Here is a 23,515-nt window from a genome sequence, read left to right as displayed (position 1 = left end):
TAACATCCAACTTCTATTCAAGTAGCGAGACTTGCAACTGCGTTTTTTATACATATCTCTTTTTACTATTGTGAGTGTGTTTTAATCTATTAAAATTTGAAGCTTTAAAAAAAACAAAAAACAAAAAAAAACACGGTAATGCACTAGATCCCCTATTTCTCCTTCACTATGAATGTATATTGGTAGAGTCAACTGAGAGCAAATGGGATCGCAGAAGTATATAAAGGCTGATGAAAAAATAAGGACACTTTGGAAGTGAGAAAAAAATTTCTCTGACACGTCACAACAGATGGGAATACGTCTTTGTATATTTACAAGTTACACTTTAGGGCAGGCCTGTCCAACCTGTGGCCCTCCAGGTGTTGTGAAACTACAAGTCCCAGCATGCCCTTCCAGCTATCAACTAGTTGTCTACTGGCAAAGCATGCTGGGGCTTGTAGTTTCACAACACCTGGAGGGCCACAGGTTGGACAGGCTTGCTTAGTGTTTCTGACAGCGCTGAAATTCCTTTTACTTGTTTATGTTTTACATTGGGGGACACTGCGAGACATTGAGGTATAGTAGTGGGCTCAGGAGTCTTGTCACTTTAACTGCTAGATCTTTGGACTCCTTCCCTGCTATGTCCCTCCTCTCGAGAGATCCTCAGTTTTGAATAACCAAGAGTGAGCGTAAAGGAGGTAATATAACCTGGAAAGGTCTTAAAACTTATAAAAGAACCATAACCACAGTTTTCACACACAGAACTATATACAGAGCAAGGGAGGGTGCGCAGTGTCCCCCAATGGAGTCAGAGAAATGGATTTTACGGCGAGTAAAAATCTTATTTTCTCTTCCCTGCCATTGGGGGACACTGCAAGACACTGGGGATATACCAAAGCTTCCTCAAGGGCGGGAATGCTCTGGACCAGCTGCCCGCATAATCCTGCGACCAAACCTTGCATCAGCCGATGCAAAGCCTTGAAGTCTATAAAATTTAGTAAACGTGTGGACGGAAGACCAAGTCACCGCTCTACACAACTGCTCCATCGACGCCCCATGCCTAGCCGCCCAGGAGGCACCCACTGCCCTAGTAGAATGTGCCCTTAAGTTTTCCGGAACGGCTAGAGAGGCTGAAATTTAAGCCTCACGAATCGTGGACGTGATTCACCATGCAATTGACTGCTTTGAAGCAGGCCACCCTCTTTTAATGGCGTCATACAGAATAAAAAGATCTCTGGTTTTTCTGATCGGAGACGTACCGTCTACATAGCACTGCAGAGTTCGTACAACATCCAAGTACTGCATAGACCCTTCTAAGGAGTCTTTCTTTACTCTAAACACAGGGACAACAATTTCCTAAATTAGGTGGAACCTGGAAACCTTAGGAACGAAAGATGGCTTGGTATGAAGGACCGCCCTGTCAGAGTGAAAATAATAAAAGGGGGGTCACAGCGAAGAGCTCCAAGCTCCGAAACTCTGCGAGCTGAAGCTAGAGCAAACAATACAGTCATCCACGTAAGATACCTTAAGTCAATAGGCTCTAAAGGTTCAAGAAAGAGCGCGTAGAACCAGATTGAGGTCCCAGGGCTCGACCGGATGGCAAAATGGAGGTTGTATACGTAACACCCCCTGCAATAATGTTTTGATGTCTGAATAATCAGCAATCTTTTTCTGAAAGAAGACAGACAGGGCGGATATATGGCCCTTGAGGGAACCCAGACGTAGACCCTTCTGAACCCCATCCTGTAGAAAGTCCAGTAAGCGGGAAAGCTTATATATTTTGTGGTGTGAGTCTAAGAGATTCCACTCTTCGAAATTTGTCTTCCACACTCTGTAATATATGGAAGACGAAGAAGGCTTTCTGGCCCTAATCTTGGTAGCTATAACATCCTGAGAGAAACCCCTGGCTTTAAGTATTAGGGTTTCAATAGCCAGGCCGTCAAAGCCAGATGATCTAAACCTTGATAAAAGAATGGACCCTGAACCAGAAGATCTGCTTGCATTGGGAAGACGGAATGGAGGAGCTCCTGCTAACAATAGCAGATCCGAGAACCACGCTCTGCGTGGCCAAAATGGAGCTATTAGAATAGCGGGAACTCTCTCCCTCTTCAACTTCTTTAGGACCCGCGCAATCATTGGTATGGGAGGGAAAATGTACACCATCCAATATGGCCAAGGGGCCGACATTGCATCTACTATTTCCGCCCATGGGTCTCGAGCTCCAGCGCCGTAGCGCGGAACTCGATGGTTCAGTCTGGACGCCTTCAGGTCTATGTCCGGACAGCCCCAACGATCCACCAGAAGGGAGAATATCTGACTGTTTAGAGCCCATTCCCAGGGATGAAGGGTATGTCTGCTGAGAAAGCCTGATTCCCAATTCTTTACCCCCGGAATGTGAATTACTGAAATCTTAGGAACCTGATGCTCTGCCCAGGACAAAATGCGATTGGTCTCTCGCATGGCAGCCGCACTGCGAGTGCCACCCCCGTGGTTTATGTACACAACCGCGGTGGCGTTGTCGGACTGAATTTAAAGATATTTTCCTCTTGGGAATTTCTGGGCTCCTATCAGAGTATTGTATACTGCTCTGAGCTCTAGAATATTTATAGGAAGAGAAGCTTCCTGAGGGGACCAGAGACCCTGAAGCCTCAGGGTTCCTGTTACTCCCCCCCACCCCAACAGACTTGCGTCTGTTGTGACTAGAGTCCAAGACCAGGTCTGTTGTGACTGGCCTTTCTCAAAGTTGGTTTGGGACGTCCACCAGACAAGGGACAGCCTTGTGGGCGTGGACAGACGAATAATTATTATTATTAATTCATTTATTTATTTATAAGGCGCCACAAGGTTTCCGCAGAGCCGAACACAGTACAAACAATGGACAGTACAGGGAATAACAGTACAGAAGAATAAACGAGTAATACCAAGACTTCAGATGCTCCAGGAAAAGTAAAAATATTGAGGTTGGAGCAGAAGAGAAGGTAGAGAGACAGGAGGGAGAAGGGCCCTGCTCATTAGAGCTTACATCCTAAAGGGAGGGCAACAGACAATCAGCACAGAGGGAGTCCGAGGAGGGGAGCAAGCGCACCCTTTTTTAAAGGAGGATCCAGGAGATGAGAGCGAGCATGGAAAGAGGGTTAAGTGGAGGGCTGGTAAGCTTTGAGGAAGAGATGAGTTTTGAGTGCCCGTTTGAAGGAGCACAAGTTAGGGGATAGACGGATGGAGCGAGGGAGGTCATTCCAGTGCAAGGGGGCAGCTCGGGAGAAGTCTTGAATTCTGGAGTGGGATGAGGTTATTAGAGTGGAGGAGAGGCGACGGTCATTGGCCGAGGGCAGGGACCGGGCGGGAGTGTGGATGGAGAGGAGATTGGAGATATAGGGGGCAGTAGACTGGGAGAGGGCCTTGTAGGTGAGGGTAAGAAGTTTGAAAAGAATTCGATAGGGGAATAATCTGCTGAGACCCTGCCCACTTGAGTAAGATCTCTGCCTGAAGTGGACGGGAATGAAACTGCGCAAAAGGGACTGCTTCGAATACCGAGACCATTGTCCCTAGAAGTTTCATGCAACTGAGGATCGAGACCTTCTTTTTCCCTAGAATGGCTCTGGTCCTTTTCTGCAGAGCTAGGACTTTTTCCCTTGGGAAAAAATTCTCAGTGACCGAGTATCGAAAAGCAGACCCAAGAAACGCATTTGTTGAGCTGGAACTAGAGATGACTTGGGTAAATACAACACCCAGCCGTGACTCTGATGTAACTGCATACCTGTCTGCATATGTTCGGATAGAAGAACTGCAGATGGTGCCTTCAAGAGAACGTAGTCTAGATAACGGATAATGGTTATACCCGTCTGGCGCGAAAGACCGGCCATGATGGCCATAATCTTGGTAAAGACTCTGGGAGCGGTAGCCAGGCCGAAGGGGAGAGCCCTGAACTGGAACTGCGTCTCCTTCTGCGAACCGAAGGAGACTCTGGTGTCCTTCACATATCGGAACATGCAGGTAGGCATCCTTGAGGTCTATGGATGTCAAAAACGCCCCTTTCTCTATCCCTGCTATCACCGAGCGCAGGGATTCCATGCAAAATTTTTGAATACTTAGTTGTCTGTTTAACGACTGAAGATTCAGAATGGGCCGGAAAGACACATCTGGCTTTGGTACCAGAAAAAGGTTTGAGTAAAAACCTAGACCCCTTTCTAGGGGAGGAACCTGAACTATAACCTGCGCTGCTAGAAGTCTTTGAATACCTTCCTGAAGTGCAACACGTCTGAGAGGACAAGAGGGGAGAGGGGTGATGAAAAATCTGTGACGGGGAAGTGGGTTAGGTCTATAACATAGCCCCGGGACACTATCCCTCGAATCCAGGGATCTGTTGTGGACTTCCACCATTGATCTCTGAATTGAAGATGTGCTCCTACCTGCTGCTTCCCCCGAGAAGCTCTGTCACGCGGAGTTCTTATCTGCTGGGCGAGTAGAACCTCTTCGCGCCGCACCTCTACCTCCTCTGCTTCTATTAGCAGATGCCCTCGACGCTGAGTACTGGCCTCTATTAAGGGTACCTTCCCCACGGGCAAAACTCCGAAAGGAACGAAATCTGCCCTGACGGGGCCTGTTGGAAACAGTAGGGATAGAAGTGCTTTTCCCCCCCGTAGTCTCTTGAATAACCCTTTCGAGTTCCACCCCGAATAGGGTTAAGCCGTCAAAGGGTAAATTTTTGAATGCTCTCTTAGAGTCCGCATCAACTGACCATGTCCGTAGTCAAAGGTTACGACGAGCCGCTACAATAAGAGCGGGGGCCTTAGCATTCACTGATACAGCATCCATGGCTGCATTTGCCACATACTCCGAGGTCTCTAGTACATGCTCTGCTAGATTTAAGAGCTCTGTACGAGGAGTGTTCTCTCTAAGACCCTTAATCAAAGCTTCCATCCATAATTGTACAGCCTTGTTAGCCCAGGCTACTGCCATATTTGGTCTAAACAAGCTTCCCACAGCGGTGTATGCTGAGCAAAATCACACTTTTTCTCCGTGTAATCTTTAAGGGCTATCCGTTCTTGAACAAGAATAGCAGAAGATGAAGCTAGACGGGCTACCGGGGTGTCAACCCTAGGTAATGACTCCCATTTTACTGTGTCCTCAGGAGGCAGAGGATAAAGGGATTTAAATTTTCCCGGCATCATAAATTGTTTATTTGGCTTATGCCAAGCTTCTGAAATAATCTCCAACATCTCTGGAAAATGAGGGAATGTAGCTAACTGAGCCTTCGCTCTTTTAAATAATGAGACACCCGTGGGTGCCGAGGGCTCAAGATCAGCAAACCCTAAGGTATGCCTGATGCCTAAAATTAGACTAACCACACTCGTGGAAACCGAGTCAGAGTCATAACAGCCCTCCCCCTCCGGGTCTACATCTACCTCCCCTTCCTTTGCCAAGGAGAGATCAGACTCCTGATCTAGGTCCAGAACCGTATCCGTAATAGCTCTTACCCCTATGGGAAATAGATAATAACCTATCTTCCCTGTGGGTAGACCCCGCCTGTGATGTGGAAGCATTTTCGTCAGACTGACTGCCTGCAAGTGTAAGTGGGGTAGTGTTTTCACGTACCTTTGTTACCTGCAGCATAACAGTCGTCAGTTTTTCCACAGCCGAAGAGAAGGATTGCAGCCAAGGCGGTTCTACCACTGCTGAAGATACCTCCTAGACTGAGCTGTTTTGCACCTGAGCGTCCGCAGTACAAGCTTCTACATTGCAGAAGGCACAGAGTGACCTTTTCTCTTAGCTGTCCCCTTCTCAGCCATTGTCCTACTGCTTAAAAAAATTATTAGAAATGCAGACAAAAGGGAGACTTAAATTCTGGAGTCTTATGCCAGAAAGTATCTCAAACTATAAGCACTCCTCCTAGTACAAAAACCTGTAAAGTACTGTCTGTGAAAATTTACACATGAAATAACTCACAAAACAATTATAAACCTCCACAAATGACTATAGAAAACAAGCCTGTACAACTGCAGGCATCAGAAGTCTGTCAGCAGAGGAAAGGCAAAGCAGAGAATCTGGGCAGCGCTGACACACTGTTCACTTCAGTGTCTCCACGAGCAGACTCGGTCCTACGCACGGGAAGAACAGCCTGTGAGGAAGGAAGTTATTGTACATCTCCTCCCCTTCCTGCTGCTTCTGCCCGCCCTGATTGCCTCCGCATCCTGGCCCAATCAAGACCGCGCAAAATGGCCGACCACGAAATGCTGGGTGCGCGCTATATTAATAAAAATGCACAGGAGCGCGCGCTACCTGAAGCGGACTAACTCACCTCCAAATGAGTGTGAGCGCCGCTATGTCCCTTTCCTATATCTGATCGTTGCCATAGGGGCGAGCGGGGACCTGCCGGCATAGGAAGCGGCAGTGGAGGAGAGGCTGATATAGCTTCCCTCCATCTGACCGCTAGTGAGGCAGGGTACTGTGGCCGCGGATTTCCTCCACTAAAACAGGGTTCTCTTCAAACAGCCCCCCTCCACTATCTATGGGAATGCCGGCAGTAGGTGCCAGGTAAGAAAGAGCACCAGGCTTCTCTTACCTGCACTGGGGTCCCCAGTCCTACTCACTGTTCTGGGTCTTTACAACGAACCCTGCGCTGCACCTAAGGGAAAAAAGAAAATAGAAACATGGAAACCTATAAGACTAACCGAGTATAGGCAGGGGCCTATACCCCACTGACCTAAGCTCCAAGTCACTTAGAAAAAACTGAGGATCTCTCTGGAGAGGAGGGTCATAGCAGGGGAGGAGTCCAAAGATCTAGCAGTTAAAGTGACAAGACTCCTGAGCCCACTACTATACCCCAATGTCTTGCAGTGTCCCCCAATGGCAGGAAAGAGAAATAGGGAGTCTGGACCCGTGGCAGAGACTTGGAATTCCTAAGTACAGTTGTCAAAGAAATTGTGGATGCCAAATAATTCAAATGTTTCATATGTTCACTTGTTACCTACACATAGTGGAGACAACCATTGTATGCAATGAGCCAATATGAATGAGAATGTAACCTATCAATTCCTTAAGCATGTCACAAAATATATTCAGCTTTAAATCAAGAACATTCAGGTTTCACACTGAAGTCATGCCCCAATTCAGTTAAATCACCAGGACAAATCCTATTACTGCAGAAAATGAGACTGTACCTTTCAGCTACAGTCAGATTCATTTGCATAATTGAACCCCACACCAAAGCATACCAAAAGAAAAATTTTAATAAAAAAGATACGATTTTGAACTTTTTACATTGCCCAAGCCAGATAAGGAGGGTAGTTGAGGAATATTATAAGCTTGCCTGAAGAGGTGTGCTTTCAGAGAATGTTTGAAGGCTTGATGACTAGAGTAAAGTCTTATTGTGTGAGTGAGGGAACTTCACAAAGTGTGTGCAGCCAGAAAAAAGTCCTGTAACCGTGCATGGGAGGATGTGATAAGTGGAAGAGACGCAGATCTTGTGCACAGCAGAGGTGTTGAGTTGGGAGATATTTTGAGACAAGTGAGGAGATGTATGTCGGTGCAATTTTGTTGATGGCCTTGTATGTTAGTAAGCAACGGATGCATGAGTGTTATTACTTTTTAGTAACAGTAACTGCTTTTGAGTAACTTCTAATCTGTAAAAAGTAAAATTGCAAATATACTCCACAATCGACTGCATTAGAAGAGGCTAGAGCAGTAACGTTTATTTAATTACTATCCCTCTTGAGTAATGAGGGTATCCCTTCCCCCTGGACCCACCCTTCCAAATCAATGATCCCAAAGACCCACTAACATGTATCCACCAGCAACATTGTTCCAATGCATGTACCTAAGCCTTTTTGTGACATTCATATTTCGTTCATTTTGCCAGACACACACTTTTAAACCTGGAAATATATGGTACCGATGCACTCAGCATGTCTATGGTTTTATATTTCAGGGGTTTTCCATTTGGTATTGAGGGTTTTTGTAAATTTAAGTCAAAAGTACAATTTTTCACACAAAAAATTCGACACTGCAGTAAGAAAAATTAAAACTTATAAGCCACTCTTTTATTCTTTAGCTTACATGGTTTAATTAAATATACAAGGTTTAGGTGGCACTCATAGTTTTGGGACTGAATTTTGCGGATTTTGTTTTGTGCTGTTCGTGATTTCTGGGAATATTCTACACAGAAACACTAATGTGTTTGGGTGCTGTGTCAATAAATCCTTTTAGGGGATTTGATATATGGTGTCAATGTATCCAAGGAATCAGACCTCTTTGAATTAAGGTCTTTTGAACCACTTTATTTAATTTGTTGCACATACTGTTTTTAAAATGATCAGGAAAAGGAATTTTCTTTTCTTTATTTAAGACATCATAATGTGTGACCAGATATTAAAGTCGGAGTTCGGAAAGGTGCACATCTTAGCTCAATTCTCAATTAGTGTATAACAAAATCTTGTGAATCAGTCTGAAGCATCACTCATACATGGAAAACTCTTTAATTTAATCAACAAGAAGAGCTCTACAAAATCTGTTTTTAGAACAACTCAAGTTTCTGTATGATATCTGTAAGAGACTTACTTGCTGCATGGGACGTAGATAAATGATGCGGTTTCTCTCAGGGGGCATTCTAAGAATCTGGTCCAGTACTTGTTCCATATTAAGTTTCTTACACTGTGCATAATCAAAGCGATTGACAATAGGAGCATTTTCTACTTTTAAGTGCTTCAGGACACGGCATCGTGTTGCTGAAATATAAATGCAAAAATGAGGTTTTATACTTGCGTTAAATCCTTCTCTTAGTACATGGGGGGCACTGGGCCATGGGGTATAGAGCCTCCTTCAGGATATGGGCACTTTAAGAGGGAGGAGCATTTAATTGCTAGAATTATTTATACCTCCACATCCTGCAGGGATTTTTTTTTTTTTTTAGAGTGCCCTCAGGACAGAGTGTATTTTTGCCGAGCTGCCTTGGCAGCCTGTTTCTTTTTATTTTTTTATTTGAATTTTGGTCCCCTAGTGCAGACAGTCTTGCAGGGCTGTCTGCAAACTTGAATTGGGAAAAAGTACCATGTAAGTTCAGTTTGCCGCAACCCTGCTTCCCAGCGTGGGATGTTTCCTGGGGCCTTGCACCTCTTCCGCCACAGGTTGTAGCTGGGGGCCTGATGCTGTTACTGCACCATCAGGTAGGTAGAGCAACACCAGACCGCACCGGGAGAGTGGCACGGTAAGTCTTCCTTCCCAGCACTGGGAAGAGGATGTTAAAAAGATGGTCAGCTTCTGTCTGGTGGGGCCTGGCCGCTGCAGAGCCAGAGTTCCACTTGGAAAGCAGGGTCAGGTGGGGCCACCTCATCAAAGGTAGGCCCGCACTACGCACAGTCGCAGCACAGGGGAACTGTCCTCTAGGATGCTGGCTCCTGGGGGAGGTGTAAAAATAAAAAAGACCCCTGCATCATATCATTCTCCTCCTCCCTGACTGATTTCAGCTGTGTTCTGAAGATCAGTCTAAACCAGAGGATGACAGAGAAATAAGTTTTCATGGTCGCGATCATTGTTTTTTCTCTCTTAGCAACCTACTAGAAACAGAGCACATAATGTGTAATTTGGAAATACAACAGAAGCCACTGACATGTCTTGTAATCATATAGGTTTTTAGTTAGGGGAAGAGGTGCATTATTATTTATAATGCGTGGAGTTTACATCAAATAATTTAATGTCTGCTACAAGTGTCCAGGAATTATCTTTATCTGACTTTTTCTACTTCATCTAGGAGAAAATTTCACATGGGACATACGTATTTCAAGTAAACTTGCATAGCATTTATTTCCATATTCGACCATCTTAATAGAAAAACATTTATAGTGGTCATCCTTCAATAGGACCACTTCCCCATTTTGCCACACATGTCCACTTTAAAGGCGCTAGCAATGCACTCACCATGGATGAACATCATTTTGGGGCAATCCTTTAGAACCAAATCTGTGATACCACAGTTAGTCAGTGTAATACCCACAAGATTTTTAGATTTAAGGTTCAACACCTACAAAAAAAAAACAAAACAAAATTAAGTTTATAGAATTTGCTATACATAGTGCTAGCTGTGTAAAATAATGCAGAGTACAGAGCAGAGGAATAATATCAGAACTACTGACCATGGCCACCTGGTGGACACAGATACTAAATGTATTACTTCGTACATTACAAGGATAAACGAATCTGGATAGAAATTAAAAAAAGAAAAAAAAAAAAAAAAAAAAAAAAATTTTTATACTCACAATAAATCCATTTCTCCGATTCCATCTGGGGACACTGCTACCATGGGTTTGTGTGAGGGGAGTGGAGTGTGGCACTTAACTAGTTAACTTTGTTAATGCATGCTGCTGACAAACCCCTCCCCGTTGCAACCCCCCTGTAGCCTCTTCAGTTTAAGTATAAAGCCCCAAGGAAGGGGGAGATAACCAACTAAAGACCAAACAGCAGAAAAGCAGAAGGGAGGGAACGCAGTGTCCAACAGATGGAATCAGAGAAACATGTTTATCGTGAGTATAAAAATTATCTTTTCTCTTACATCCTATCTGGGGACACTGCTACCATGGGGACTTTCTAAAGCAGCCCCCTTAAGGGAGGGACCGCTCTGACAGCCCAGCACGTAGAGCACTACAGCCAAAACTGGCATCTGTCGACGCAATGACATTGAATTGGTAAATTCTACCCGCCAACCGAACGGGTAGAATGGGCAACAATACGATCTGGCACAGGTCGGTTAACATTGATATAAGCCTGCTTAACAGTCGACGTAAGCCATCTAGCAATATATGGCTTGGAAGCCGGCCATCCTCGTTTTGAGAAGTCAAATAAAATAAAGAAAGAATCCGTGCGGCGAATCTTTGATGTCCTATGGACATAGATTCTTAGAGCTCTGACCACATCTAGAAATTCCATAGAGCCTGTTCCAGACGCTTGTGGTTCCTCGGTGAACACTGGAACTATTTCTTGGTTAACATGAAACTCGGACACTACTTTTGGAAGGAAAGTAGGAACTGTTCTGAGGACCGCCCTATTAGGTATCCTAACCTGAAGTCCCAGGGTATTGTCAGCACATCGACGGCCACTGCCAAGGGGTCCCTTGCTCTTGAGCAAAAATGTAGGACCTTTCGGTTGTGACGAGATGCCATTAGGTCTCAGTTCGGCGTCTCCCATTGAATGACCAGAGACTGAAAGACTTCCAGGTGAAGAGACCATTCCCCCGGCAGAATTGCATGCCGACTTAGATAGTCGGCTTCCCAGTTCTGGATGCGTAGAATAAGGACTGCGGAGATTAAGGGAACATGGTTTTTGGCCCAGGTCAAGATCTGAGTCGCCAACTACATTGCTCTTGCACTTTTGGTGCCCCCGTCTGTTGACGTACGACACTGCTGTGGCGTTGTCAGACTGCAGACGACCGTTTGGCCCTGCAGGATGGACTGGGCGCCCTGCAGGATGGACTGGGCGCCCTGTAGGATGGACTGGGCGCCCTGTAAGGCCTTTAACATGAATTTCAGTTCCAATATATTGATGGGGAGAGAGGTCTCGAGTGGACCAGAGCCCCTGAAGTCTCAAATGAAGAGCCACTGCCCCCCCCCATCCCTGAAGGCTGGTGTCTGTGGATACTAAAATCCAAGACCATGGGGCAAAGGACCTGCCGACTAGCAAATTGTCCAGGGCTATCCACCATCTGAGGTATTGTCCCACCTGTGGTGACAAACTAATCAACTGGCGTTCTAAGTTCTGATTGGATCCTGATCATTTTTTTTAATTTTTTTTTTTAAGAATTCCCATTGAAAACAACGAGAGTGAATTCGACCGTAAGGGAGAGTCTCGAAGGTCGACACCATCTTTCCTAGTAAGCAAGCGCATGCATAAGAGGACCGACGGTCTGCGGCAGGACAAAACTCGAATTGCAGAGTCCAGCAAGGATCGTGAATGGTCTTCTGGAAGGAATACATTCTGTTTGCTAGTATCCATTATCAGTCCCAGAAAAGTCATTCTCTGGCAAGGCGTTAACTGGGATTTGGCCCGATTTATGAGCCACCCATGCATCTCCAGGATCCTGATGGTGAGCTGTAGATGCTGGTCAAGCAGGTGAGCCGAGGCAGTCTTGATCTGCACACCCCTGGAATGAAGACAAGCCGCCATCACCGCCATTATTTTTGCAAACATCCTTAGTGCTGTTGCAAGGCCGAATGTAAGAGTGCTGAACTGGTAGTGAGAAGGTCTACTGTGAATCTGTGAAGAGCCTAATGTCCTTTTCAGATAGGAACGTGGAGGTAGACATCTTTGATGTCTATCGATGCCATGAACTGGTCTGCTTCCAGTCCATTGATAACCGACCTGAGGGATTCCATCCGAAATCTGACCACCTGCAGGTGTAGGTTCAACTGTTTAGGTTCAAGATAGGGCGAAAGGAGCCATCCGGTTTCCGGACCAAAAAAAGGTTGGAGTAGAAACCTTGTCTTTTTTGGTGTTCTGGAACTTCCCAGATGACTCCCGTGGTAAGGAGAGAGGCAACACAGAGGAGCATTGTCTGTTTTCTTTGTGGGTCATGGGGCAAGGTGGTTGCAAAAAACCGATGAGGGGCTGGGCCTGATAGGTCTATAATGTAACCTCTCATCATGATCCACTGATCTCTGAACGGAAGCAGACTTCCCCACACTCCCTCCGCCGCGAGAAGAGAGGGGCGAGCGTCAAGCTGCCGGTCTATCCGGGAGCTTGGAAGAGGGACGATTTGTAGAGGAGTAGGAAGGTCAACCTCTGTGCGAGTGTCCTCTGTTGCCCGATGGTCTGGACCTGCGAGTCTGGCTACGACCAGACAAGCCCCCCCGAAAGGCCTGTCTAAATGAGCCAAACCTGGGTGTCCTAGGGTTTGGAATATTGACTGGTAGGAAGGTACTTTTGCCTCCTCTGGCCTGGAAAATTATGCTGTCCAATTCAGGCCCAAATAACACTCCGCCTGAATAAGGGAGAGAGACTCCAAAGATTTCATAGATTCAGTGTCCGCATCCCAGGATCTCAGCCATAGGGCTGGTCGCATCTGCTGTTGCGGAAAAAGAGGAAGAGATGGAAGCCGCGTTTTGGGCAGCCTCATATACGTTCCCCGAAGCCTCCTTGAGATGAAGGGCAAGGGGAAGAAAGTCTGAATCTTGCAGACCTGTAACTAACTGATCAGCCCATGTTTCCATAGCTCTGGCAACCCAGGCAGATGAAAACATGTGTCTAAATGAAGTACCTGCTGCCATGTAGGTGGACTTTAAGAAAGTCTCCATCTTCCAGTCAGTGGAATCCTGCAGGCAGGCTGTCCCTGGAACAGGGAGAGTGTTGTGGCGAGATAACCGTGCCACTGGCGTATCAACCATTTGGACCTGTTCCAAATGGTTAAGATCATCCTCCTGCAGTGGGTAGAGAGCCAGGTACCTTCATGGAATAACAAACCTTGCGTGAGTTTGTTTCCAGGATTCTTCTGCAATCTCCTTCAACTCCACAGATGGAGGAAAACGGATCGCCTGCATTCTGACCTTTTTAAAAAGATTACGATCTGTAGGTCTAGTCTCCTCTAGGTCTAGAAGTCCCAGTGCCTGCTGTACTGCTACCACCAGGTCATCAATCCCCTGATATCCGGGAGATTCCTCTGGGTCCATAAATTGTGCGGGATCAGAGTCTTCTAATACCTCACCCTCCTCTTCTGAGGATCTCTCCGAATAAGAGAGGGACAGAAGAGGGTTAGCAGGTCTGTGTTGCTTTTTCTTGGGTAAAGGCCTTAGCGCCTCTAAGAAATAGTTTAACCGATCTAGGCCCCCTGAACAATGATGTCGATCAAGCCGGTTCTCCAGTAGGAGGTGCTTGAGAGGATAGTACGGATAATACCCCCCTATCTCTATATAGTGAGTATATAAAAAGATTATTGGCACTTGGCCTTCCCAAAGCTAAGCTGTCTGAAGCAGGAAAGGTCTGTCAGCAGCTCTGGTATTCTCTGAGAAGAATCTGCTGCCTTTTTTCCAGGCAGATTTTTGGCACTTTTGGGAGAGCCCAAAGTTTCTCTGCAGGCGGGGAAGCTCCATTATCTTAGCTCTCCCCATCCTGCACTTGCTCCATCTTATAACACCGTGGCTGTAAAGGCGATCTACTGCTTCCTTCTAAGCAGTAATCGCCGCTTCAGCCGGCCGCTGAAAACAAGGCCCAAGTCCCCCCCCTCCTTTTCTGAGGAGAGGACTTGGTATAGTCCAACAATGGCAGCCTCCGACACCAGCGGTTACCGGAGCTCTACCACTTGTGGCAGCACCGGTAACCTAGTAACGATCAGTGTGACAGCGGTTTATATAAGCCACCTGTCGGCAGTGAGACTGAGCTTCAACAAACAAAAAACTGTCTGCCGTCAGTGAGAGCTGTCCGGCTATCTGACAGCTGCTTCTTTTCGTAAATGAGTGTGCTCTGTGTGAAGGACAGAGCACACCTCCGAAAGGGAATAAAAAAAAATATAAAATTTTTAAGTCAAATAAAGCATATTAAATGTAAAAAAAAAATTCAATCTAGCATAAGTGAGTAACTTGTTTGGGCACTCAACTAAAACTGAAGACGCTACAGGGGGTTGCAGCGGGGAGGGGTTTGTCAGCAGCATGCATTAACAAAGTTAACTAGTTAAGTGCCACACCCCACTCCCCTCACACAACCCCATGGTAGCAGTGTCCCCCAGATAGGATGAAAGAGAAAGAAGACATATCTGGGTTACGAAGGGAGCATAAAGACGCTGCAGGACAGGAGAGCAATTGATTTTCATGTTTTCCCCCCAGACAAAAAAAAACCCCTTTCGTGAGTGAATCTTTTTATTACTATTTATTCTTTTAACCTAGATGCCACAATATATACTACTCTTAGCAATCCTTGCTTGGATCTCTTCAACTATAGAGTAAACCTATTAACATTATACAGTGAAAGCCTAAAGAGAACCGGAGGTAGAAGCATAGGGAACCTATTATAAAAGATTAGTACAAGTGCATGTGTCATACCTAGTGCTACATAAGCACTTCCACTGTGAGTAGGATAGTGCATACATGGTAAGCGTGCTGTATTCTATAACAAATAACAAAATGTGCTAAGCTGAAAGGAATTTATACTGCTTAGAAACAATCTTACCTGCACATGGTCATCCTCAATGACTGGATCACTGGTGCTTGTGGATTTATCTGCTGTACGTTTTCTCTTCACAGATTTTCTACTTCTTGGTGTTGATTCTTGGAAAAAAACAAGAATATTAAAAATTAAATTGCATTATAGACGCTTAAAGGAGAAAAAATAAATAAATCAAGATACACTGCCAAAAGTTTTCTGCTAAATAGTTAAACAAGTAAGAAGCTCACCCCCATCAGACATCAGTGACACCTGAGAAAGTCTTGTCCGAGCTCTTGTGAGAGGCCTCTGCAAGTTCTGTACGTCCTGCTCTGTCCGGCAGCATGCAGGTGATGCACTAGAATCCACCCCTATACCTGAATTAGTCCTGTGTGCCCCACTTTGTGGAGTCCTGAGTGTATATTCACATCCATTTCCTGGAGGGGACTGACTAGTTGAGGGCTTCTGTCCTTCACAACTGCCACTGTTTCGCCTTTCGGACTGTTCCTGATTCATATTTTTAGAGCAATGGGGACAAAATACACCAGGTTCTTGTCCTTGAGCAGCACTGAGCTCACAGTCTTCTGATTTATTACATGTACATAAATCTTCTTCGTCAGCAGCATCATGACGCTCATTCAAAGACTGATAGCTGTCCATATTCTGGGGATCAGGGTCATTGGCATTTATTACTCCGCCAGCTGCACTTACCTCACTGGAGCAATCTTTACCTTTGATCCTCTCAGAAGGGTCACTGGCTGCTTTCATGTCAGCTTTAATCTGTTCACTGGTTACTTGACAGCCTTTCTCGCAGCTACTCTCTTCACTTGGCACCGTCTGCTCGGTCGGAATCTTGATTGCAACATTACACTTTTTACGCAAGGGAGCTTTCCCTTTACCACTTACAGCTGTAAAGAGTATTAATATATGGTAAGAAAATAAAATGCATAAAAAAAAAACTGACACAAAAATGGCAAGAGTTGTAAAGTCTTACACTTTCTTTTAACCACGAATTTGCACAAGCAGTTTTTTTTTCTACCATTAAATACTTTTTTCTGACGTTTGGGTGGGCCAGTTTGTGTCCCCCTGCAAGCATCGGAGAAAACAATTTAACAGTATATAATACAATCTCACAGGGTGGGATGTCCTAAACCCAGCCATAAATGGAAGGGAAGGAATGCTGAAGGTCAAAAAGGCCATCTGAGAACTTTACAGCAGAAGGCACCTACTAAAATCTGGCAAAAGTATGAAGAGACTACTAGGAGGTCACTCTGCAGACCTATATACTGCCAAAGTTTCATGACGCACATCCCAGGAAAAGGAAACCACCTGGAGGGCACTGGTTCTCAATCCATGAAACAAATCCACCTGCTACAAATGGAGACATACACCTCCTTTCTGTCCAAGAGGTGTAAAATTGTATGCATCATTACAGGGTACTGGAGTTGTATATCTGCAATCACTGGACCCCATGCAAGATGTGAAGCGCTATGTCTTTGCTGTAAAAATCTGATGCCTCCATCAGAGCAACATCAAACTCCTGCTTAACGTAGACTTCTTTAGGCTGTAAGAAACGGTCATAAACTCTTATCCTCATGAAATGATAGGGAAGGGGATTAGTGCAACAGGGATGCCAACTCAGAAACACGCATAGCAAAAACAACAGCAAGGCAAAAAGTAAGATTTCAAGCATAAAACGACAAGGGGTCCTAATGTAGAGGTTCAAATAGGACACCTTTTAGGGCCTTCAGGACAAAGTTAACATTGCAAAAAATTATTGGCATGGACCACTTAATGCAAATACTTTAACCTCCGGAGAGAGTGTTGACACAAATATAGCCACAATATTAGCAGATGAGCATTCAGGAAAAAAAGAAGGTTACCAGTTGAAAAACCTCTTGCAAACCCCAAGATATCTTTAGAACTCAGGTCTGGCAGAATAGGAAGCCATCGGGAATTATTGACAAAGTCAATCAGTTCCAAGAGCTTCTGGGTCAGTCTGAACCAAGTGCTGAGTCCAAAGCAGAATGAGGTTTTTGAGAAGTTCTCTCAAGCTCTCATTTGAGTCCTTGAAGGATGTCAAAACAAGAAGAGGGGTTGTAGCATTGTTTAGGGGAGTGAGATACCGGAAAGGCAACTGTGGGTGAAGTCTCCCATAACTCCAGATATCCCTGGGCAAAGAGATAGAGTGCACAGGAACAGTGCAATGCACAGCATCTGTACCTTCAAAACAATCTCATTAAAAAGCATGGGGAGGAGTGTGGGGGGGAAACAGAAGAAAGCCAACTGATATGTCCTTTTCTTAAAAAAGGTGTTAGTCAGGACTGCAAAGATTAGGCCCAGCCTCGATATGTAAGACATAAGCACTGCTGTCTTCATATAGTTCACTGAATCAGGTAACAGAAAAGACTTGTCTGACTCCGAAGGACCAGCTGAATTAACTATAGCTTCCTCCCCCTCATCTCTGGTTGTTTTCATCACCCTCATATTCATCCAATACACTCTTCAAAAGTCTAATAATTTTGGAGTGGGAGAAAGCTTATTCTTTAGCTACAGGCCTTCCATAACTTAGAAAATTCTGAATCAGACTAGCCCAATGATCTTCCCAGGAGGGTGCATAATCGGTAAGATTAGTTGTGCTAGTACCTTCTCCCCACATCTGCAATGAGAAACAGAGAAGACGAGAAGTAATAGTTCCGGTACCACTGCAAGGTATATAGCTCGTGAAGGTGCAATTGGCAGCTGCGGTGTATAGAGCAAAGTCAGGCTCTCCCAAGGGAAATTTCATCATGCACTTAGCACAGATTAGGTATGCACACTGAATATGGAGGGTTTGGAGCCCTCTGTATTAGAGATTAAATCTTGGGCATTGGACAAAACTTACAGTAGCACATAGAAGTAAAAAGGGGTCCAAGTCACCATGGAGCTCACCAAGATGAATTGCCCAGATACCTAGGCCATGAACACACAAACTAAAACCTGTCTAAAAATCAGCAGAGAAAGAATAAAAGAAACATCACTGACGTGCAGCTGTAGATTGAAAAGGAGGATAATATTACAGCACTTGAACAAATATGCCTATACTGAGGTATTGTAAAAGGCAGGAACATTGCACAAGGAAGTGACTGGCCCAAATTATAGACACACTGGCAACAAAGTTTTAACACTAACATTTGAACCAACACAGATGCAAAATGCTATTGCAAAAGACAAAAGCAGACACTGATTAATATATTGCAATCTATGAAAATGATAGACATCTTGCCAACAAAGTTGCAAACATTATAGCGCTTAAACGAATATACCTACATATTAAAAGTAAAGTCAGAAGCTGCCCCATTGTATTTTATCTCTCCTATAAATTTATTGGTGCTATATAGTCACCATTTATTTATATAGTGCCACCAATTTTGCAGCGCTGTACAATATTTGTAATTCACATCAGCCCCTGTCCCATTGGCACTTACAGTCTAAATTCCCTAACGCACACACATTCTAAGGTTACTTTTGTCAGCAGCCTATTAACCTACTAGTATGTTTTTGGAGCGTGGGAGAAAACCAGAGCACTCGGAGGAAAACCACACAAACTCAAGGAGAAAATAATAACGCCACACAGATAAAGTGCTGTTCGGGAATCAAACTCATGACCCAACCGCTGTGACAAAGAAGTGCTAACCACTGAGCAACCATGCTGCCCACACGGCTATATAAAAAAAAAAAATCTATTTTTTATTTATTTTTTATTTATTTTTTATTTTTATAATCTGTAAACAGAGAAAAGGATTTATCACAAGTATAAAATCCTCCCGAGTCCATCTGGGGGACACTGCTACCATAGGGTTTTATGAAGGGTGCTAGAAGTCGGCACTCAAACAGTTAATTAACCTACAGACTCCTCCCCTCTGCAACCCCATGCATCCTCAGTGTATTTATAAAACCCCAAGGACTGGCAAGACAACCAAGAAAAGAGCAGAAGGGAGGGAACGCTGTGTCCCCCAGATGAACTCAGAGAAAAGAATTTATTAAGTGTAAAAATCCTCCTCTCTCTTTCATCCCATCTCGGCGACACTGCTGCCATGTGGACTTTCTAAAGTAGCCAACTAAGGGAGGGACTGGTCTGAGAGCCTGGCACGCAAAACACTGCTGCCAAAACTGGCATCAAAGGACGCAAAAACAATAAACTTAGTAAAGTTATGGACAAAGGATCAGGTGGCTGCTCCGAAAAGCTGATCCGCTGAAACTCCATTTCGTGCAGCCCAAAAAGCACCCACTGAGCAGGTAGAATGGGCGGCAATATGCCTAGGTACAGGTTGATCTGTCGTGACATAGACCTGCCTAATGGTGGATGTCATCCACCTGGCGATGGTCTGCTTAGTAGCCGGCCGTCCTCTCTTATAAGCCAGCAACAACACAGACGGAACCTGTCTTCAAATGTCCGAAGTTCGCTTCCAAGCTCGCAACACAGTGTCCACTACTCTGGTGGATAAAGCGTTTGCCCGCCAAAGACTGGCTTCAATAGCCACGCCGTTAAAGCCAGCCAATGAAGGCCCTGGAACCGAAACAGGCCCTGTAGTAGCAGTTCGTTGCAAAGTGGTAGACGCCACACTTGAATGTCTGCGAACCAGACCCGACGTGGTCAATGTGAAGCCACCAGGGGGAAGGGAGGGAGAGAGGGGCATATGTGTGTGTGTGTGTGTGTGTGTGTGTGTGTGTGTGTGTGTGTGTGTGTGTGTGTGTGTGTGTGTGTGTGTGTGTGTGTGTCTATATATAGACACACACACAAATGAATGTTGCTTAAATACTACTTTGATAAAATTAGAAACAATGTTGGGATAGACACTATAAGGTGCGAGTTAGAACACAAGACATTTTTAGCCAACAAGGTAGTTCATAACAAACAAGTTGTTAGAACATTAATTATATTGACATAGGAGAGAATACAAACAATAGGGAGAATACAAACAATGAGAAAGGGTATTGCTTATAGTACTATGATTAATATATGTATGGGTTGGGTAAAACCGATGCTTACATTGCCGACAGAGTACCTCAAAATATCGGAGTCCAGCCATGTCGGGGGATCTACTGCGTCTTTAAGTTAAATCTACATTTCATTGTAATAAGCCCGATAATAATCGCAATATTTTGTAGAAATTAACGGATAGCAATCTGAGTATCGCTAATGTGACTACCACCGATATGTATTAGAGTAAGAAGAATTTCACTGCATTCTATTTAGCCACAGTACCCTATTCTATTGTTTTAACTTAAAATTTTGTGAAAAGCAGGTAGTTTGGATTATTTGAAAGGACTCAAATAAAATATGACATTTTTAAGATATAAACACAAATCAGTAAGAGTGGTTCAAGCTATATGTAATCCTTATACATGTTCCAGGAAGAGAATGTAATAGGAAAGATAAATATGTGCACATATTGGAAAACCCAACATAAAAGGAGGATAATGGTTTGTATTTCCATTAAAAAATGATAAAACAAAAATACAAATAGATGACTGAAAACAAGTGCAAATCTAATGGTAGGGGACGAAATAGAAATAAGCCAACTGAGGCATCTATGGCTCATGAAATGGGACGAGCAGTTAATTATACTACAAACTCAGTCCGTCAATGCCTTATGATGTGCTGTCCTTAAGCACTATTGCATGGCAGTGCACAGGTTGGTCAGACAAGAGAAAATTACCTCTAATAAAGTGAAATTTGTTCCATGGAACAAGACTTTCTAAAGCACCGCATCAAGGGATGAAGTCCAGGTATACGATGGAGATTGAAAACAATTTAGGCCTATTGATAATGATAATTTAGACATGCGACTCTAGGAGCTGGAAAGCAAGCTGGCGAATCTCCAGCTCCCTGAATCGGGCCTTTACTAGGGCATCATACAGATCCTAAACAAAATTCTGACCACCTAGCAACACAAGGAGCTTGACCTTGGTAAAGATCTGTCGAGCGGATGTTCGATCAAAAGAAAGCATCCAGGAAAATAAAGCAGAGGTCCTCTTGATATCAAGGGTTGCCAGATAATTACCATCCCTCAAGGCCTGAACCACAGATGGGAGAGATTCTTGAATTGCTCTTGTGGAAGGAATCTGTGGAATGCCTTTAGATCCAACACTGGTTAGATCTAAAGGATCTGTACCGCTTGGGTACCAAAAAGAGGTTGGAGTAAAAACCTGCAATATGTTATGATCCAGGACAAACAACCATTCAAGGGTTGATGGATACAGAGGTTAAGTGAATAGTATTCCTCTGCTCCAGGTCTCTGAAATGAATAAATTGTATGAAGGAAAAGAATATCTTATTGGCCTGTGCTGCTACCAAGTAGTCCATTTGGGCCCTCAAGAAACAGAACCAAGACTGTATTTAACCCACAAAGAGAAGGAACTCTTGCTGCAGAAATTAACTCATTTGAGTCTTATTTTGAGGAAGGAATGAATAGCTTTCCCTAAAAAAAAAAAAAGCAGTATACACAATGACCTTTATGGAGGTATTGTCCACTGACCAAGATTTGAAACAGATGCTTCACCACCAAAATGACAGAGGATCTGGCTGCTAATCTGGCAGAATTGAAAGCCATGTTGTCTGTGTAAATGATCAAGCTAAGCCATTAAAGACAAGTTGCAACACTTGCATGTTTCTGAAACCCTTTATGTTAAAAAAGCAATATTCTGTTGCCCCCTGCCAGTTAAACTGTGCGCCCTAAGAAGTCTGGACTGATGAGAGCTGACTGTAATGACTGCTGTGGCAGGCTGAACCAGTCTTTAATACAGGCACAAGATCCTGTAGACGGAAATACACATTCACTGCATAGGAGTTGCTGTTATCCCAGCGGTGCTGCTGTAAAAAGTATTATTCTCATACATATACTCCATCCACCAACAATGCAAAGACACAAATTTAAATTGATTACCCATTTACTAGCAATGGATATCTTTGTAATCAGATGTTTATATCATCACTCCCAAAGTGCTTTGTGTTCTGTAAAAAAAAAGTTACTTATTCTATATAATGTCCACACTAAATAAACAAATGGGGAGCAGGTCCACTTTTCCTAGAAGTGTAGAATGAAGGAAAGAAATTCAAAGCAATGTTAAAAATCTACCATACTCACTTGAGTTGTCCTGGGATTCTGTCAACTGGTCACTTTTATCTTCCTCATGGGGATAACTGACAGAAGTGCTACCAACATTGGGACCACCGACAATATCATCTTCGTCCTCACTATCAGAATCGTGGACTGTGATTGGTGCGGCCTTTACAACAGGTTGCAAACCACTAGGTCCTGCAGAACAGACAAATAACAAAAGGTCTCCCATACCCATAAAAGATAACATTGCACCTTTAATTCTATTTCTTCCACAGTCTTTCATATAGAAAGTGTGCAAGAGAAACAAAAAATTATATATATATATATATATACACATACACATACACACACACATATACATATACATATACATACACACACACACACACATACCAATATATCTCAAACTATACTTGTACACTGATATACCCAACGGCAGTTTGAGTGCATCTATATAACCTTAATCAAGAGCTATGATAAAAGGTGACATGACATAGGAGCACCAAACAGTCCATGGTTGTATCCGTGTTCTGACTTCTGCTCTACAGTTTGCTGCTGTTTATATGTAATAAATATTTTTTATACTGAATTTTTGAGTGCTGGCTTCCTATGTTACTGTGACAGACTAAGTTCTGTACTCCAGTCTCAAAACAATAAGCAGCCCAGCACATTCAAAAAAGTCCAATGTTTGTGTGGGTTTTCTCCAGTTAACACCCACAGTTCAAAAATATACTGGGATGTTAATTGGCTCCTAAAAAATTTCAGCTTCTATAATGAACACTGGAACTCCACGAAAATGGTGCCCAATGTTTTGAAAGAGCTCCTTTGCGATATTCCAGAAGTGATATGACGAGACCCATTCAGTGTTTGTATGTTCTGGTCTCCTTTTGAACACCACAAACTATCCCTTGGAAACTGGATATTAGGCTCAGTACCAAGGGATTGGCGAATAGCAGATATGGTGCCGTTGTTTAAAAAGGGGAAGAGATCACAACCAGGGAATTATAGACCTGTAAGCCTGACATCAATAGTGGGGAAACTACTGGAAGGTATATTAAGGGATAGTATTCAGGATTACTTGGTGCGCAATATTATTATTAGTGGGAATCAACATGGATTTGTGAGGGATAGGCCATGTCAAACTAATCTAGTTTGTACAAGGATGTTGATGGGAACTTAGACCAGGGCAGCACAGTAGATGTGGTCTACTTAGATTTTGCAAAGGCCTTTGATACAGTGCCACACCAGAGGTTGGTTTACAAAATCATGGACCTAGGAAACAACAATTTTACTTGGATCGAAAACTGGTTGGAGAA

At 44.0% G+C, this 23,515-nt stretch overlaps 1 protein-coding gene across 1 annotated transcript in view; it reads right to left on the bottom strand.

Moving 5' to 3' along the window:
• Positions 1 to 23,515, bottom strand: part of FBXO38 (F-box protein 38) — a 69,593-nt gene that overhangs the window by 6,369 nt on the left and 39,709 nt on the right. The window contains exons 14-18 of the mRNA XM_075209599.1: positions 22,224 to 22,394; positions 15,345 to 16,001; positions 15,121 to 15,218; positions 9,892 to 9,994; positions 8,536 to 8,702 (exon numbers count right to left, since the gene is read on the bottom strand). Coding sequence (XP_075065700.1) covers positions 8,536 to 8,702; positions 9,892 to 9,994; positions 15,121 to 15,218; positions 15,345 to 16,001; positions 22,224 to 22,394 — 1,196 coding nt within the window. The remainder of the gene's footprint in view (positions 1 to 8,535; positions 8,703 to 9,891; positions 9,995 to 15,120; positions 15,219 to 15,344; positions 16,002 to 22,223; positions 22,395 to 23,515) is intronic.

Source organism: Mixophyes fleayi, chromosome 4 (genome assembly GCF_038048845.1).
Source record: "Mixophyes fleayi isolate aMixFle1 chromosome 4, aMixFle1.hap1, whole genome shotgun sequence".
NCBI classification, from domain to species: Eukaryota; Metazoa; Chordata; class Amphibia; order Anura; family Limnodynastidae; genus Mixophyes; species Mixophyes fleayi.
The sequence above is the reverse complement of the archived record's forward strand: the minus strand, read 5'-3'. Positions and strand labels throughout refer to the sequence as shown.